The 17,387-nt window shown below is 33.5% G+C and overlaps 1 protein-coding gene across 1 annotated transcript; it reads left to right on the forward strand.

The window, feature by feature from the left end:
• Positions 1-3,794: 3,794 nt before the first annotated feature.
• Positions 3,795-14,306, forward strand: LOC131948205 (ultra-long-chain fatty acid omega-hydroxylase). Its single transcript, XM_059309745.1, has 13 exons — positions 3,795-3,867; positions 6,033-6,203; positions 6,850-6,997; positions 7,452-7,639; positions 8,353-8,477; positions 8,664-8,723; positions 9,039-9,162; positions 9,431-9,572; positions 10,139-10,262; positions 12,022-12,152; positions 12,546-12,693; positions 12,990-13,055; positions 13,370-14,306. Exons 2-13 carry the CDS (start codon positions 6,063-6,065, stop codon positions 13,467-13,469), a joined length of 1,497 nt encoding a protein of 498 aa, XP_059165728.1. The 5' UTR covers positions 3,795-3,867; positions 6,033-6,062; the 3' UTR covers positions 13,470-14,306.
• The last annotated feature ends 3,081 nt before the right edge of the window (positions 14,307-17,387 follow it).

A 17,387-nucleotide genomic window follows, 5' to 3' on the forward strand; every position in this document is an offset into this window, starting at 1 on the left:
AACATTTAATGTACAACATGTAATGTACAACATTTGATGTACAACATTTAATGTACAACATTTAATGTACAACATTTAATGTACACATTTAATGTACATTAGACTTTAATGGCAAGTACGAAATGAAAGATATCTTTCTTGTGTGCAAGCTTCCCATCATTGTCACTTGAATAAAACCAAATAGTTTTCAATTTAACCAAACTTTTTTTATATCTCTGTCAAAAAATATTCTGAACATGGTATCGAAACTGAATAATATCTGCATTGTGGTTATAGATCGGCTCTTAGAACAAAGTAAATAAATCACAATTACTAATTACATGCCAACCCCCCGTCCCCCATAGCTGGTATTTGTGTAGAATTCCTATCTACGTATGCCACGGTAAACTATAATTAAACGGATCATCAATAAACAACGTCAAGCTTTTTAAATAAAGATTTAACCCCTTCCTTTCCGATCGTCACACATCTTCATGATGTCACATTCCTTGGCACATTTTGTTGAATGACTGCCGATTATTCCTCTTGAACTGCTGGAATAAATTTAATTAGCTTGTTAAAAGTGCACCCAAAAATATTTGAGAGCGTTGGGGGTGGGGGGGGGGGGGGGGTCGAATATGCAAAAATATTAAGAGTAAAATGTTAATATAAAGTAGGTTTTTTTTTCTTCTAAATTTACAGATTACTTTATAAGAGAGGTAATTCATACATTTTTTAAAATTGTTCTAATTAATTGCATTACCTCCCCTTAAACAAATGTCCCCCCGTCAAGAACAGAGCAATAAAAAACATGTTTATGGATCCAGTATAAATTCACAGTTTTAATCTCATTTAATGTTATATTTTATGTAAAAAAAAAAAACTCCCATCCAGTTGTTTATATTCATAATCCACGCTATTTTGAACTCATAATGCTAATGGCTGATGAATCCATACCAAAATCAAACATGAGCCTTGCATGATTTGTTTGGTGTCTTAGTTACGAACAAATAATTACCCTTTTAATAACTTAAACATAGAACTACATCTCCAATATACAAATATTTTAATATTCAGTTACAGCTTTAGGCTTTAATTTGGTTAGAGCTTATTAAATTAAATATTTGGGCTAAATAAATTACTTATTATTCCAACAGTCTTAATATTTAAGAAAGGGCGCATTTAATAATAATAATAATAATAAAAACAATACGAGAATTACTGTTACTAGCAATATTACAAATAATAAAAATAATAGACCTAATGCCTAATGAAAATAACACAAAAACAATTGTTGTGGGGAAAAAACTCCTGGCATCGCTCTCATTACAGCCCCAAGGTAGGCAATGTTCCCTCTAAGGACCAAGAGTGTGTGTGCAAAAAATATGTAGTGTGCGCGGTGCTAAAAATGACTTGGGCAAGTTAATATGTATTTTTAGTCTTGCAATTAAGCATAATAATGAAGGCATGCATTTTGATAAATTAATAGTATAATGTGTGTGACTAATGAAACGTATGCAATTAAATGGAGATACGAATACCATCAAAATAAAAAAAACAACTAATAAAAACTTTCAGAGTTATACTTAGACAACAAGTTATATGGTCGACTTACTATGTTAAAGTAAGACAGTCATATGGTAATAATGCTAATACCATAACGGTAATACAAACACAATAGTTTAACATATGCAACATTTAATAAAGCTGACTTAAAAACAAATATTATCTAACCTTTCAGGGGCATTTATTGCAATTTCTCGCGTCTAACCTTGCCTTGCTTCCACACCTTATATGCTTTGTTTAAATCCACATCCTCTCCAGCATTTAGATATAATTTAATTTGCATTAGATTCTCCAAATGTGTGGCTTCAAGTCTATTTCGTTCTTGCACTTTTATTATGTTAATAAGGCTAAAACCTTGTTCGTAATCAGCACTGCATGCTTGGAAGGTACAATAATGTCACCTAACTTTGCCAGTGAGCTAAATTGTTCTTTGTTTTTACAAATCTTGCATATTCAGACATATAGTTTACAGAAACAGATTTGAGTTTTTCACTTTATCGAAATTTGAAGTCATTGTATTGGGTGGTAATTAACTGATCATTTGTTGTACGTAACCCGTCTTTGTACTTTACGCACAGTTCTTTGATATCTTTGACGCCAAACTCAAATGCAAATTTTTTTAAACCTGTAGCATAAAAAAGATGACCAAAACTACAGTTCATCTCCTGGAAACCTAACATTTAAATGGTCGCAGACTGATTGTATGTACTGTGTGGTTTGCCTTGTGTCGATTCTTTCGTTTAACTCACACTTTTCTTGGTTTTAATGTTCAGTGTAGTGCTGTGTTACGGCTGTCTCCAGAGCTAAGGCATCACTTACAGTAGGCTGAGTTATTCCACTAAAAACGGTTTTGTAGAATACAGAATTGATTGGACGAAATTTAAAATAAAGGATTAGCATTTTATGTACTGTTATGCCATCAACTATAAACGTGTGGAATGATGCTGCTCGATGTTCTGTCAGTATGTTCTTTACAACAACATCGTTGATTACTTGAACAAACTCAAAGGCGTATTTCTTACTTCGCCAACTGATTGGTATAGAAACATACTTCCACATGCGGTTATGAATCAGTTGTACCGACAGCATCAAGGCGTTCATCCTTATGGTAAGAAGAACATTATCCGTTAGGATTCGAACTTGATCCTTGTTTGACCGCTGGCGCTCGTTTTGCTCAATTAGTTTTCATCGCTCAGTGTAAGTTTCAACCAGCAGACATTTTAGGTCAGTTCCATGTGAGCTGTTGTACAAAATCGCAACATTTCCTACGTAAACACGAGACAATAAATGACGTTTTCAGTAGTCAAGCGCCACATTGTTGTACTGCTTGTTACACACATTTTTTCCTGAACATTTTTAAATAGCACACAGTAGTGGACATTTATTGCTGATTTACCAAAGCAGTGTGTGCATACTAAAACATTTTGATCCACATGCACGTAATAATCCCAAGAATCAGATATATAATATATAAATCTTTAAACCAAACAGAGCAAAAACATCCACCTTAAGTAAAGTAAACCTTGCATCTGACTTGGCTTAATCGTCAAAGTTTCAAGATGAGGGGGGGGGGGGGGGGGGGGGGGTCAAGCGACGATTAAAAAAAAACTTGCAGGGTCAGCTTCAAGTCACAATACAATGCAGGTATTAGATGTCAGCTCGGGTCAGTTTTTGGGTAAACCATTAAATCAAGCAATGGGAGTGTCACACAGCCCCGCTCAGGTGAGAGTTAAGTCATAAACTAGACCTGTGCTATGACAACCGAGGTTACTCCCTCCCCCCAGTCAGTGATACCATGGTTTCTGTTTATACCCCAAAACATAAAGACTGTTCGTTTAACAAAACAGGCACTAAAAATGTCGCTTTATTCAAACCACTGGCCACAATTTTTCTGGTGAATTAGTCTCGCCCGACGTTCTGATAATCTGTGCGCGGGGTCAGAAAATGTCTGCGCGGCGTATTTGAAAGTACTGCGCGGCCGCGCAGCCGCGCAGCTTAGAGGGAACACTGAAGGTAGGCCTATGTCACTCTGGTGCTAGATCTATATATTTTTCTGAAAATCTACATTGTTTGGTTTTATTTCATTCAATCCAATATTATTTAGTGTTAGCCTAACTATCAGCTACATTGTTTGCGAGTCTTATGTCGTAACTATTCTTTACTTTTAATGCTTTTAACACAATTTTAACAGTGTAGTTTTAAACCGCTCAAGACTGCTTTTTACTGCCAAGGCCACGACGTATATTTCCGAGTAACGTCTTAAAACTGGATCAAAACTAGTTCATTGGGTTCAAAGTTCACATTGTAATTTTGCACTAACTTGTACTTACATAAATATTAAATACTATTAAGATAGGCCTAATTATATTAATTTAATGTAATAGTATGTAGGCTTATTGTTAATACCACAATAGTTGAATAATAATTAATGAAATGGAATCACCTGCCTTAAATTTAAATAAATAAAATATCAAAGTTTAAAAATTAAATGTAGGCCCTAGCTAAGTAGTAGAATCTAGTACTAAGTAGTAAGTAGCTACGGCATGGGCCTATGCTGCCTATGCTATGTAGTATTTAGAATCTAGTATGTTTTGTATACTCTATACTCTATTTCTCTTGGTCTATAGTACTCTACTATACTTTACTCTATACCTATCTATAGTAACAGTCACTATAGTATACTCAGCCTATCTATAACAATATCTATGTTCACTATGGACTATAGAAGTATAGATAGTGACTATAATAAATAGTTAATAATAGTCTATCTATTATTTAATAAATTAATAGGCAATAGGCCTATAATAAATAATTAACTAGATTCTAGTTTATATTAAACTAAACTAGATCTAGGCCTATATTTAAATATTTATTATTAGGCCTATTATTAAATGAATAATGAATTTTTACTTAACAGATTAAAATTAGTTGGCTATTTAATTAATTAGGCTACAGTCCCCTATAGTTACTAGTATAGTAAGAGACTGGCCTAGATATAGAATCTAAATATAATTATTATGTATTATTAATTATTATGCATACCTTACCTTGCAATTTTCTCACATATTGTCACAGATGCCACATGCACATATTCGGCATATTGAATGGATCTACTGCTACTGAAATCTACTCTACTAATTTAGTCTACTACTATTCAGATCATAACTTTTTATAAAAGGTTTATAAAATGAAACACTACTAAATTATATATTATTTATTTTTGTATAGATCTATATTAATATTATTTAGGGCCTATATAATTATATATATATTATTATGTTTTATTATTAGGTGCAAGTACAAATACTGTAATCTCACGATTTTTTTTTATTTTCAGTGCATTTAAAAGCTTTTTGCTATAAATGTTTAATTATATTTGTTTTATTTTCTACTTTTTTGTGATTCCAAATTTATGAAGTCTACATGACTAAAATTATTTGCTTTAAAACACCATTGGTAGTTCGAGATCTAGAACATGATTATTTGCTCCTTGAAACGCAGCAATCCATGGCCACAATTTACAGATAACAGCAAGCTTATATAGAGAAGGATAGTTCTTAATCTTGATACCTGCCTTAGTTTCAAATTATTTTAAAACTATATTACCTACCTGGGACGGAGTGGTCTAGCGGTAGAGATTGTACCGTCCCTGAGTCCACCCAACTCAGATGGGTACCTAACTCACGTTAGGGAAAGTAAAGGCGGTTGGGCATAGTGCTGATCACACTATCTCTTCATATGCCGAGGTCACAGAAACAGGTGAACTCTACTTCACTTGCCCCATAGACCGTCAGGTATGAAAGGGAAACTTTACTTTTTTACTATATTACCTACACCTAATAGCCTTTACTAGATCGACCGGCTCTACAGTTGTAAACATTCTAATGAATCACAGCTCACTAGACTGTTAGGGTAATTGCATCTAACTAGTTATCTCCCCTTCTATTATTGAATATAGTAATCCTTTGAGTGATCTAATTTTGTTATCTCCCCTTAGGTTTGAAATTATTTAATTAATTTTTAATGACTAATCAAACATCTAATTAAATTTAAAAATAGATAGACGTATTGCCATCAGAGTTTCTTCCAGGCTCCAGGTATCTCTTCGCCCCCCCCCCCCCCCGGAAAAAATTTACCGCCCCCCCCCCCTGAACGAAATGAAATTTATATAATTTATATAGAAGATATATACTTTTAACAGTGTTTGCCCCCCCCCCCCCCCCCCCCCCGAAAATTTCAAGTGCGTCCCGGAGAAAAAAGTCTGGAAGAAATACTGATTGCCATCAAAATGTAACGTATATGGAAAGTTTGAAGAAAATCGCTGCGTTCGAAGTGGGTCAGAATTGACTTACAGAATTTGCCACAAACCCCCAAACAAACAGATGTTGCGAACTAAATAAAAGCTTGTAATAAATGTTATAAATCAAACAATGATTATAATTAAATATATTTTGAAAAAATGAACATTTTCTCCATTTAATATATAGTACCAGCTAGTTGCCACTCAGAGCTGAAAGATGATTGGTTTAACTCTACTGTTTATCCTGGCCACTTTTTGCCTGTGGAAATATGGCAGAAAATATTTGGCTTTCAGAGCTTTTTTCAACAAATTTCCAGGAGAAAAAGACTTCAGTTACTTGTATGGCAATTTGCATAAGGTAATAGTTCAGTATTATCTCCAAGTGAGTTTATGGTTATGAATATTATCAATTAAAAAAAATGTTTAGGCATAAAATTCTTTTGTTCATTTGCTTTGATAAATATGTGTTAGTTGTTAATCAAACACTTTAATTAACTCATTAATTAACTCATACCAAACACTAACACATATTTTATGTACATCAAAAATCATAACAATAAATGTAACAATAAATAATTACCTTTCAAGCTATTCTCTATTTATGTAATTGAAACAACTCAGCGGATTAAGCACAGTCAGCATAGGGGCTATATAATTATAGTTGATATGAACCAAATATATGTTTTTGTACATTAGCCATACTCTATTTTTGAAAAAATTGAGCTGAAGCTAAAAAAAATTGTGTTAAACTTCCAGTCCAAAAGTCTCAAGTTCTGGTCCCTGGCTAGAGTTCTAGCATGTCCTTGAGTCCACTCAACTCTGATGGGTACCTGACTTACGCTGTGCAAAGTAAAGGTAGCTGAGCATAGTGCTGACCACATTATCGCTTCATATGCCCTGTGGGCAGCTAGGTCAGAAAGGGAATGTTTTTTAATAAATATTCTAATTCTATGATAGTTTGCTTGCTTCTAATTTGTAAAATAATTTTTGGCATATACAACTAGTATCCAGGTCCTAATGAGGAAGGGATTGAGTATGACTTCAAGATGTGTACAGAGACAAAATACTTCCATCGCATTTGGGCAGGGGCATTCACTCCTGTAATTTTGGTATACCACCCTGAATCTGTCAGACCAATTCTGAAATCCTCAGGTGAGAAGAAAATAATTGTTGATGAAGGTGTACAAATATTTATCTGGTTATCTCTTAGTGTTTTTACTGTAAAGGCACATACTGAACAATACAAGTTTAATCATACTACTTACAATGATGCCTTACACTCCATCTGTTTTCTTTTTCTATGACTTTCAGCCTACCTTTACTATGTTTATGGGCTAGGTAAAAGCACAACAACCTAAAAAAAAGTGAAATAATTTGTACAATAGTCAATTTTATAAAATTTTAGTCACTATTTAATTTATACTTACAAATTCCTAGTCTATTTATTTGTAAAAATAATTTATTTTTATCTTGATCTTTATTTGATTATGAACGTACTATTTACATGGAATTCTATTTATTTTTCATTTTTTAAGACCTGAAATAATACTTTCATTTTTTATATTTATTATACTTTAATTCTCTGAACCATCATCTTGTTATGTAGCTCCAAAACCAAGGGATACGTTGTTTGCCACACCCTACGACATGGGTGTACGTTGGTTGGGCGAGGGCCTACTTATTGCCAATGGTGCTAAATGGGCCAGGAACAGACGCCTGCTCACACCAGCATTCCATTTTGATATCTTAAAGCCATATGTTGATGTTTATAACCAATGCACGGATACTCTTGTTGTGAGTCTAATAAACTTTTTTCAGGGCTTAATTTTAATTTTTAGTGTTAACATGTAATAGCCTAGCAAATTCAACTCCACCCTTATCACCACCACCATTCATTATCCTATCTAATGAGAAAAAAAGAACTTAAGTTTATAAAGTCTGAAATGAATTATTATATCAAAATATTAATTAGAAATTCATGTCATGGGCTTACTTAGACAGGAGTAGATCTGTATTATTTTTTTACAATTTTGACAAAAAAATATAATAAATTGTAAAGGTGGTTAATCATGTATAAGCTTTAATTCTGGACCATCTTCACCTTAAATTAAACTAATTATATTTTTAAGTTGTAAAGGCGGGTTAAACTTTAAGTGATAACTATATTTACTTTTCATTGAACTGCCTGAAGACACTTTGTAAATACATTATTACATAACCAAACATTCACTCATTAAAACTCCAGACTGAATTTTTTGTCCCTCATAGTAGTCATAGCTGTTGGTTTCATATCCAAGTCAATTCAGATACCTAATTTATTAATTTGTTTAATGAAAATAATTATTTTATTTTAATAATTTTTATCGTAACGCAGAATGAACTCCATAATTGATAATTAAAATTTAATAATAATTGACTACTTTGCGAATAAAAACTGACTAATGATTCATAACAAAAAACTGACTAATGATTCATAACAAAAAAATTAACGACTCATAATATTCTAGAGCAAGATTCATGAGCTAAGTAAAAGTGGTGAATCCTTTGACTTATTTCAACCAGTTTGTATGAGCACCCTAGATGTCATTCTCCAATGTGCCTTCTCGTACAAGTCTTACTGCCAAACTAAAGGGTATGTTAAATATATGATCCTTTTTTTCTGGTCCGTTCGTATACTTGGAGCTTTTCTAAATAAAGTTTCCTGCTGATCAGATATTTATAAAAGAATGTTATATATATCTATGTTTTTATTTGGTTGGTTTTTTTTTTTTTTTTTTGAAAACTTTTTCTATAGTACATTGTTAAACTAAATTTCCAGGAAAAATGCCTACACTACAGCTATGATGCAGCTGATGATATTGTGGACAGATCGTAGCTTGTGAGTGATCTATTTTTTTAATTATTAGATATTTATTTAAAAATTATAGCAGACTTTAGAACGCAGGTTTTCTTGCTTTAAAATGTCTGAATACATATTTCCTTTTAGATTAGCTATTTTAAATGTACTGAATAAGTGTCTACAAATTTTAACAAATCATTAATTTTTTAATTGTTGTATGCAGATATCGTCAAATTTAAGTTCTAAAATATTTGATTATAGTTGATAAAATGTGATATTATTTGATAAAACAGAAAGAATTTTTAAAATGTCACATTTTTAGAATGCTTTCAATTTTTATCAATTTTTTTTTAGCAAGCCTCAAGTTTTCAATGAGTTTATCTATGGGCTAACATCAGATGGCAAAAAATTTTACAAGCTCTGTGATGAAGTACATGCTGTAGCTGAAGATATTATAGAAAAGCGCAGAAAAGAATTGGTTTGTTTTTTAACTGATCAAATTGTTAAAATTGTATTTAAAATTATACGTTTACTTTATCTGTCTACCCATAATTTTATTTTAAATTGTTTAATTTTTAGAAATAATAATTTGAGCTTGTTATACCTGATCTGCACTAATCACACCCATCATTTTAGTAACTGTTATGTCATTTTTGCATTTTTATCGTTGTTTATCTAAAATTTGAATATTGGTGTTAATTACTGATTACTTTTTTGAAAGATGCTAATTTTATAAGCATTGTTAGGAAAATCAAAAAGAAGATGAAAAAAATACAAATAAAAAAGTCAAAGATTTTCTGGACACTTTACTCACTGCAAGGGATGAAGATGGTTTTGGATTGTCTCCCATTGAAATTCGCAATGAAGTTGATACCTTTTTGTTTGAAGGTTAATTTACAATTTGCTTTTTTAAATTTTTTTTGTTTGAAGTTTATTTTTTATAATTTTTTTAATTTCTTTTTAAATTAAGCAAAAATTACTACTTCGTATTGCGGTCTCAAGATTTAATTGTATCTGCTTGATGGTAATTTTGTAATTTATTTCTGCAATTATAGATTTTTTAATTTTAGTAATTAAAAAAACATACATGTTTAAAGCTAATACAAAATATTGTTTGCAAGTTGGACATTTAAAAGTTATTATAATCCTTTGGCCTTTATTTTGAAAATCATTAAAATACTGTACTAAGAACAATTTGACTAAGTACAGTATTTTAATACACCAAGTCAAAAACAGTTAAACTCGACAGATTTAATCACATACAACATTAAAAATTATACAGTTTTGATTAAGTATATTATATGAAATTTACCGTTTATTGTGGCAACAAAAATAATTTCAGAATGGTAGATTGTTTATTTTTTCTTAACCCTTTTCCTTTTTTAAAATTCGAAATGAACCAATTACCACTGAATCCTTAATTTGAATTATATGCTGAAAAACTGTTTTTCTAGGACATGACACAACAGCCAGTGGAGTGACCTGGACACTCTACAGGCTAGCCCAACACCCAGAGTACCAGGAGATGGTGTATGAGGAGGTACTGAGGGTACTAGATGGGAGGGAGCAGCTGGAGTGGTGAGTGTACTGAGTACCCAGAGATGGTGTATGAGGAGGTACTGAGTGTACTAGATGGGAGGGAGCAGCGAGAGTGGTGAGCGTACTGAGTACCCAGAATACCAGGAGATGGTGTATGAGGAGGTACTGAGTGTACTAGATGGGAGGGAGCAGCTGGAGTGGTGAGTGTACTGAGTACCCAGAGTACCAGGAGATGGTGTATGAGGAGGTACTGAGTGTACTAGATGGGAGGGAGCAGCTGGAGTGGTGAGTGTACTGAGTACCCAGAGATGGTGTATGAGGAGGTACTGAGTGTACTAGATGGGAGGGAGTAGCTGGAGTGGTGAGTGTACTGAGTACCCAGAGTACCAGGAGATGGTGTATGAGGAGGTACTGAGTGTACTAGATGGGAGGGAGCAGCTGGAGTGGTGAGTGTACTGAGTACCCAGAGTACCAGGAGATGGTGTATGAGGAGGTACTGAGTGTACTAGATGGGAGGGAGCAGCTGGAGTGGTGAGTGTACTGAGTACCCAGAGTACCAGGAGATGGTGTATGAGGAGGTACTAAGTGTACTAGATGGGAGGGAGCAGCTAGAGTGGTGAGTGTACTGAGTACCCAGAGTACCAGGAGATGGTGTATGAGGAGGTACTGAGTGTACTAGATGGGAGGGAGCAGCTGGAGTGGTGAGTGTACTGAGTACCAGGAGATGGTGTATGAGGAGGTACTGAGTGTACTAGATGGGAGGGAGCAGCTGGAGTGGTGAGTGTACTGAGTACCCAGAGTACCAGGAGATGGTGTATGAGGAGGTACTGAGTGTACTAGATGGGAGGGAGCAGCTAGAGTGGTGAGTGTACTGAGTACCAGGAGATGGTGTATGAGGAGGTACTGAGTGTACTAGATGGGAGAGAGCAGCTGGAGTGGTGAGTGTACTGAGTACCCAGAGTACCAGGAGATGGTGTATGAGGAGGTACTGAGTGTACTAGATGGGAGGGAGCAGCTGGAGTGGTGAGTGTACTAAGTACCAGGAGATGGTGTATGAGGAGGTACTGAGTGTACTAGATGGGAGGGAGCAGCTGGAGTGGTGAGTGTACTGAGTACCCAGAGTACCAGGAGATGGTGTATGAGGAGGTACTGAGTGTACTAGATGGGAGGGAGCAGCTAGAGTGGTGAGTGTACTGAGTACCAGGAGATGGTGTATGAGGAGGTACTGAGTGTTCTAGATTGGAGGGAGCAGCTAGAGTGGTGAGTGTACTGAGTACCCAGAGTACCAGGAGATGGTGTATGAGGAGGTACTGTTACTAAGAGTATGAGTATTTTATCTTTGTATCTGATACTGGTAATATATCTTTCAAAGTTCTAACTGTGGGTAGATAGAGTTCATCTGTTTCTTGTGGCCATGGGCTACAAAGAGATTGCATATTTATTATGATATATAAGATTATTCAGACACCCATCTGGTTGGACTGGGGGGACATTATTCAAACTTAAGCCTCAACACACCAACAATTTAATGAATATGTGCTTATTTCTCCGTCATGTAGAACAAACATAACTGAGTCTCGTTTGTTACCCATCCCACAATGAAAAAGGGAAACAATTAACTATGAGATTAGACTATGGGTGTGATCCACCCAGTTGCTGGGAATCAGAAGAAATAGTATTTCCCATTATAAAAAGTGTCCGGGTGTAATCCACCCAGTTGCCGGGGACAGGGTACCAAATATGTTGCCGGGGAAAGGGTTAAATGACTATATGTTGTAAATTTGTTTTCTCTGTACAGGTCTGACCTGAGCAAACTAGAGTTTACCACAATGTGCATCAAAGAAGGTTTAAGACTGGACACTGCTGTCCCCTTCATTGAGAGGAAACTTGAGGAAGACACGCAGATAATGGAATACACCATACCCAAAGGTCGGCAGCATTTTAATATCTCACTAAATAATGTATACTTTTTTACATCTGAAGTGTTAAAAAAAAACTTGTATTGAAACTAAAAAATTATTCATGCAAGAGGTTCCTCTAATAACTAAGTTTAAGTAGTCTTTGTGTTTTTTTTTAAATTTTGAATAAGGAAAAACAACTGTCTATATTTAGATCTAGCTAATTTTTGCATTGGGATCTCTTTGGCTTATTACATTATCCTAGTAATTTTATGCTACACTTTCTACACATTTTTCATGCTAATATTCTTTTTAAATTACGAGTCTAACAGTCATACAAATTACTTTATTTTTATTCAGCACACAAAAATAAATACCTCTGAAAATAGTATCCTCAATATGTTAAAACTTTTTGATCCGTTAGGAACGTTGGTGGCTGTCCAAATTTTTGTTTTACATCACAACCCTCACTTGTGGGACAGACCCCATGATTTCTGCCCTGAACGCTTCCACCCTGATAAAACAAGGACCATGGACCCCTTCCAGTTCCTTCCCTTTTCTGCAGGCTCCAGGTATAACTTTAATATTTATGGACAAAGCTTGTATTTACTTGCAATGTTTTTTTTTTGTTTGTGTTTCCGTTTTAGGCTAACGAAAATATAATGATCTTAGTTCTATAAATATTGCATAAAGAAAAATTTGTAATATTTTTTAAAGCTAAAGCTTTAAAAAATGTATATACCAGTAATGTGATTTTATTATTAATCTTTCTGATAATGATTTCAAAGTCGCTCTTTGTTTTGCCTGTGTTACATACATTTTATGAATTTTATCAATGTTTAACTTTCATTTTCTCTTTGGTTTGTAGAAACTGTATTGGACAAAACTTTGCAATGAATGAGATGAAAATAACCATTGCTAAAGTCATCAAAAAGTAAGTTCCCCAGCCTTGCTTTTTTAAGGGTGTTTACTATTTCTGACCCCTTAAAGGATTTTTAGTTCTATTTATTTTATCTTCATAGAACATTCTTTTCTTCATAACTTTAAACAAAAAATAATGACCCAATATTTTAAAATTTGAACTGGAAATTTACTTTTATTTAGTAAATCAACAACCTAGAATTTTTAAGGTTTAAAATATGCATTTTACATAGGCTAAAAGTAAAAGAAGAATAATTTTCAAATAAATCAAATTTAGCACTTAATGTTGTATTTGCTGACCTAGTATGCTGTAAAATCTTGTTTTAGCTTCAAGCTGACACTTGATCTCAACAAACCAGCGCGTAGATTTACCTGTGCCACAATGAAAGCTGAGAATGGTGTCATGGTGTTTGCTGTACCCAGGTGAACTGTGGACATTGGATAGAACTTGTTCATGCTGCTTCATGAGAATTTGGTAGAATTTGTTCATGTTGCTTCATGAGAATTTGATAGAACTTGTTCATGTTGCTTCATGAGAATTTGATAGAACTTGTTCATGTTGCTTCATGAGAATTTGATAGAACTTGTTCATGTTGCTTCATGAGAATTTGGTAGAATTAGTTCATGTTGCGCCATGAGAATTTGGTAGAATTTGTTCATGTTGCTTCACAAGAATTTGGTAGAATTTGTTCATGTTGCTTCACAAGAATTCGATGAACTGTTAATGTTGCTCCATGAGAATTTGACAGAACTTGCTCATGTTATGAAATTTTTTTTAGAACCTATTCTTGTATCCCTGTGAGATTTTTTTTTGATAGAACTTATTCATGTTGCCCCATTAAAATTGTTTGAACTTGTTCATGTTATGATAATGTGATAGAATCTCTTGATGTTGCAATGATGAAATTGAATATCTACTTAGCATATTCAAATCAATGAGATTTAAAGAATAATTAATTGGCTATGCAATCAGTATGTTGTTGATTACACATACACAAATCAAATTATTTTATCTATTTGCCGTAATACAGCTTTAAAGACTCTTGAAAGACAATTACTTTTACAAGCTTTAATTTTACTCAATTCCTTGTCATGTTATTGTGATATCTTGTAATCAGTTTTTCATCAACTTCTGATTGGTTTTAAATCTAACAGCTTAAGCTCCATTGGCAATGCATTGTGACACTAAGTCAATGATATTTAATTAATTTTTACTTAATTAATAATAGTTGTTTAAAATGTGCATTATTACAACTCTCAACTAATTGTGCAATCTTTCTAGACACTTTCAGTCAGCACTCAATTTTTTTTAGTCATGATTTTGATCACACTTATTATTTGTCTATTATAATGTGTTAGGAGCGTTTAACAAAACAATTCTACTTAGACCTAGTTATATTTGTTTAGAGATTGGGCCTACACATTTTTAAACACTTTGAATACATTAGTGACCTGTATAATGGTATTGGATAGTAATATTGTAAAACCAGTACATAACTACTATATTTTTAAAAAAATATTGTGTTTACTTCTTTTATTTAGTGCATATTTAAAAACCCTTCACTCTAAATGTTATATATTTATTTATGTAATTCAGTGTTACCCCAAGGACAATCATGATATGCAATATCCATGCTACCATGTGTTCTTTATGTTTTGTTTTGTAATAAACAAAAAACAGTTTTAATAGCATCTGCATAGCAGTGTATACATACTACAGTTGTGTTTAGATTTGTTTTCAGTCCCCATCCATTCTTAGGATGTGTATGGCAGATTTTTATTTTATTTTATTATTTGTCTATGTAGCATTTCTGATATTTATCTCAATTTAATGGCATTTATGTGACTTATTTACCATGTCATTCTTTATGTCATTGTAAAATTTTGATTAATCGAACTATATAACATCTGCTAACCCAGACGTCTCGACTTTGAATCCGGGTTAAAGCTGTAGTAGAATGGCCCTGAGTCCACCCAGCTCAAATGGATACTTGATTCACATTTACAATTATCACTATCAATAGCTTTAAGACTACACTTTCAAATTGAGGGCCCATGGGGAAGGAAGTAGAGTTCACCTATTTCAATGACCTTGACCTATGAAGTGATAGTAGGGTCAGCCGCCTTTACTTTCTCTCTTAAGTCACATATCCATAAGAGCTGGATGGACTCAGAAACGCCCTACTAACAAGAGGGCAGGATCTGAACCTAAGACTTTAGGGTTTGCAGCCGAATGCTCTACTATTCGACCACACTATCCACATAAATAATTCACTTATTTTTCTTTGTACTGCATATGTTTTTAAGTACTATGATTCCTTACGCTGGAAGCACTGTGTTACTATAATCTTATTACTTCATCTCTTTAGCAATATTATGTTTGCTTTATTTTAGTACTACATTTCTTTAGCAGTACTGGAAAATGCTTACTTATAAACCAATAAAACAAATCCTTAATTATGTAAATATTGTAATTAAGTCAATTTGTTTTTATTTCTACAACAAAGACTTAAAATGGACTGGGTAATGTAACTTGTCTTAAAAACTTTATGAACCAAATATTGTGTAATCTTTTTTTTAATTTACCTCACAATCACATGAGTATGTCTACAATGTTTTAATATTAACAGTTGTACTTGCACATTTCTTAAAATTTGTTGCTTAATAAAGTACTTAGCTTATAATTTCTGATTGAATTGAATGTTTTATTTTTAGTGAAGCCATTGATACACTAAATATACCAAGTCATTTCTTAGATGTTAAAATACATTTTCATATAGGCCTAGAGGAGGTGTGCAAACCAGCTGAATACAAAATAAGTGAAACAAAGTGGGGATCTTCATGGGGCAGTTGTGGCTAGACGCAATTAAAAAAAAAGCACCTCAAAGGGTTTTTCCGATTGTAGAGGTCAAGAGTCAGTTGTTGATATCAGCCTGTCAGCTCGTGTAGATCAGCTCATCGGCAGTGTTTCTTTAAGACATTTTTGTCAGGGGTCTTTGACAATTTAGGGGGGGGGGTGGGATTAAATTTTAACGAGTGGTCACTGGTTCAACTATAGATTTTCTACATGATGTATATATTTTCAAAGATTGGAGGATTTTGTCAAAAATATTAATGGAGCGGTAATCTCACCAAAATCTTACCTGATAAAATCTACATTATCGCCACAATGCGTTTTCAAATTAGAAAATAGGCCTCTTTACAATAATATTCGTCAAATCGAGACACCACCCTCCCCTCTACGCCAACGGTGTGTACTAAGCTATAAATATTCCTCTTCGTTTTATGAGGATAATATTGAAATCTTTAAAACAAAAAACTACACTTAAACTTAATTGTTATTCCTAAAGCCAAATTGAAATAAGGCCCGGATTTCGATAGTATAGGCCAGTATACTGAGTATAGTCTATAGTTGAGTATAGGGCATAGGGCCTAACTAAAGCCAACCTAATCACCTATAGCTTGTTTTAAACAATGCTATCTATGAAGCGGCAGAAAATAGTAATTTATCATATTAGACGTTTTTTAAATTTTATTCTAGATCTAAATTTACAATAAAATAATCATAAAATGTATCTCTCATCGATGATTAACTAGATGTAAGTATAAGTATAGATCTAGAACAGTGGTTCCCAAACTTTTTCTAGTGGCGACCCCCTTTTATAAAAATTAAGTGACCCGCGACCCCCATAGAATTAAAAAGTCAAAATTAGTAAGGACATTAATCAGTACTAAAATTAGATTTTTTTAGTAGACTTTCAATGTGAATTATTATTGATAACTGTTTTAATACAATGAGTAAAACTGTATGCTATTAAATAGACTCGACATTCGCGGTTGAGGTTTTGTTAACGCCAACCTCGTGTCATTCTTAACATTTAATCTATTACTTTGTTTTTTTTTAATTGGAAAAGTGTTGAAAAACTATTTTCGCAAAGATATGTAATAAAAAAGGAACTAAAACTCAAAAGGCAATCAATTTCGCGTTTGGGTATGAATGGTGCATACTACACCAAAATTGTGTGAGCAGTTTTTCATCTGACGCGGAGTCATTCCGCACATTTAAGAATTCATCTTGTAAATGTAATTGTAATTCATTGGGAATGCTCGCAACATCAAGGGAAGCAGAGAATGTGTAACGTGTCAAGGCAGATTCGTCTTCTTTCAGCTCAGGGATAAGGCCGCAGTTCGATGCCAAGAGATTCTAGATGCTCAGAAATCTGCTCTTTCAAATTTGTATTTACCTCACAATCATACTCAACAAACATGGAAATATTTCCAAGATTTATTTTTCTTCGCCGATTTTGCAGCTTTGATAATCATGAAGAGAGCTAATATTCGTTCA

The sequence above is a fragment of the Physella acuta genome, unplaced genomic scaffold (genome assembly GCF_028476545.2).
Source record: "Physella acuta isolate Inbredline_101_S28 unplaced genomic scaffold, ASM2847654v3 ptg000629l, whole genome shotgun sequence".
Lineage (NCBI taxonomy): Eukaryota > Metazoa > Mollusca > Gastropoda > Physidae > Physella > Physella acuta.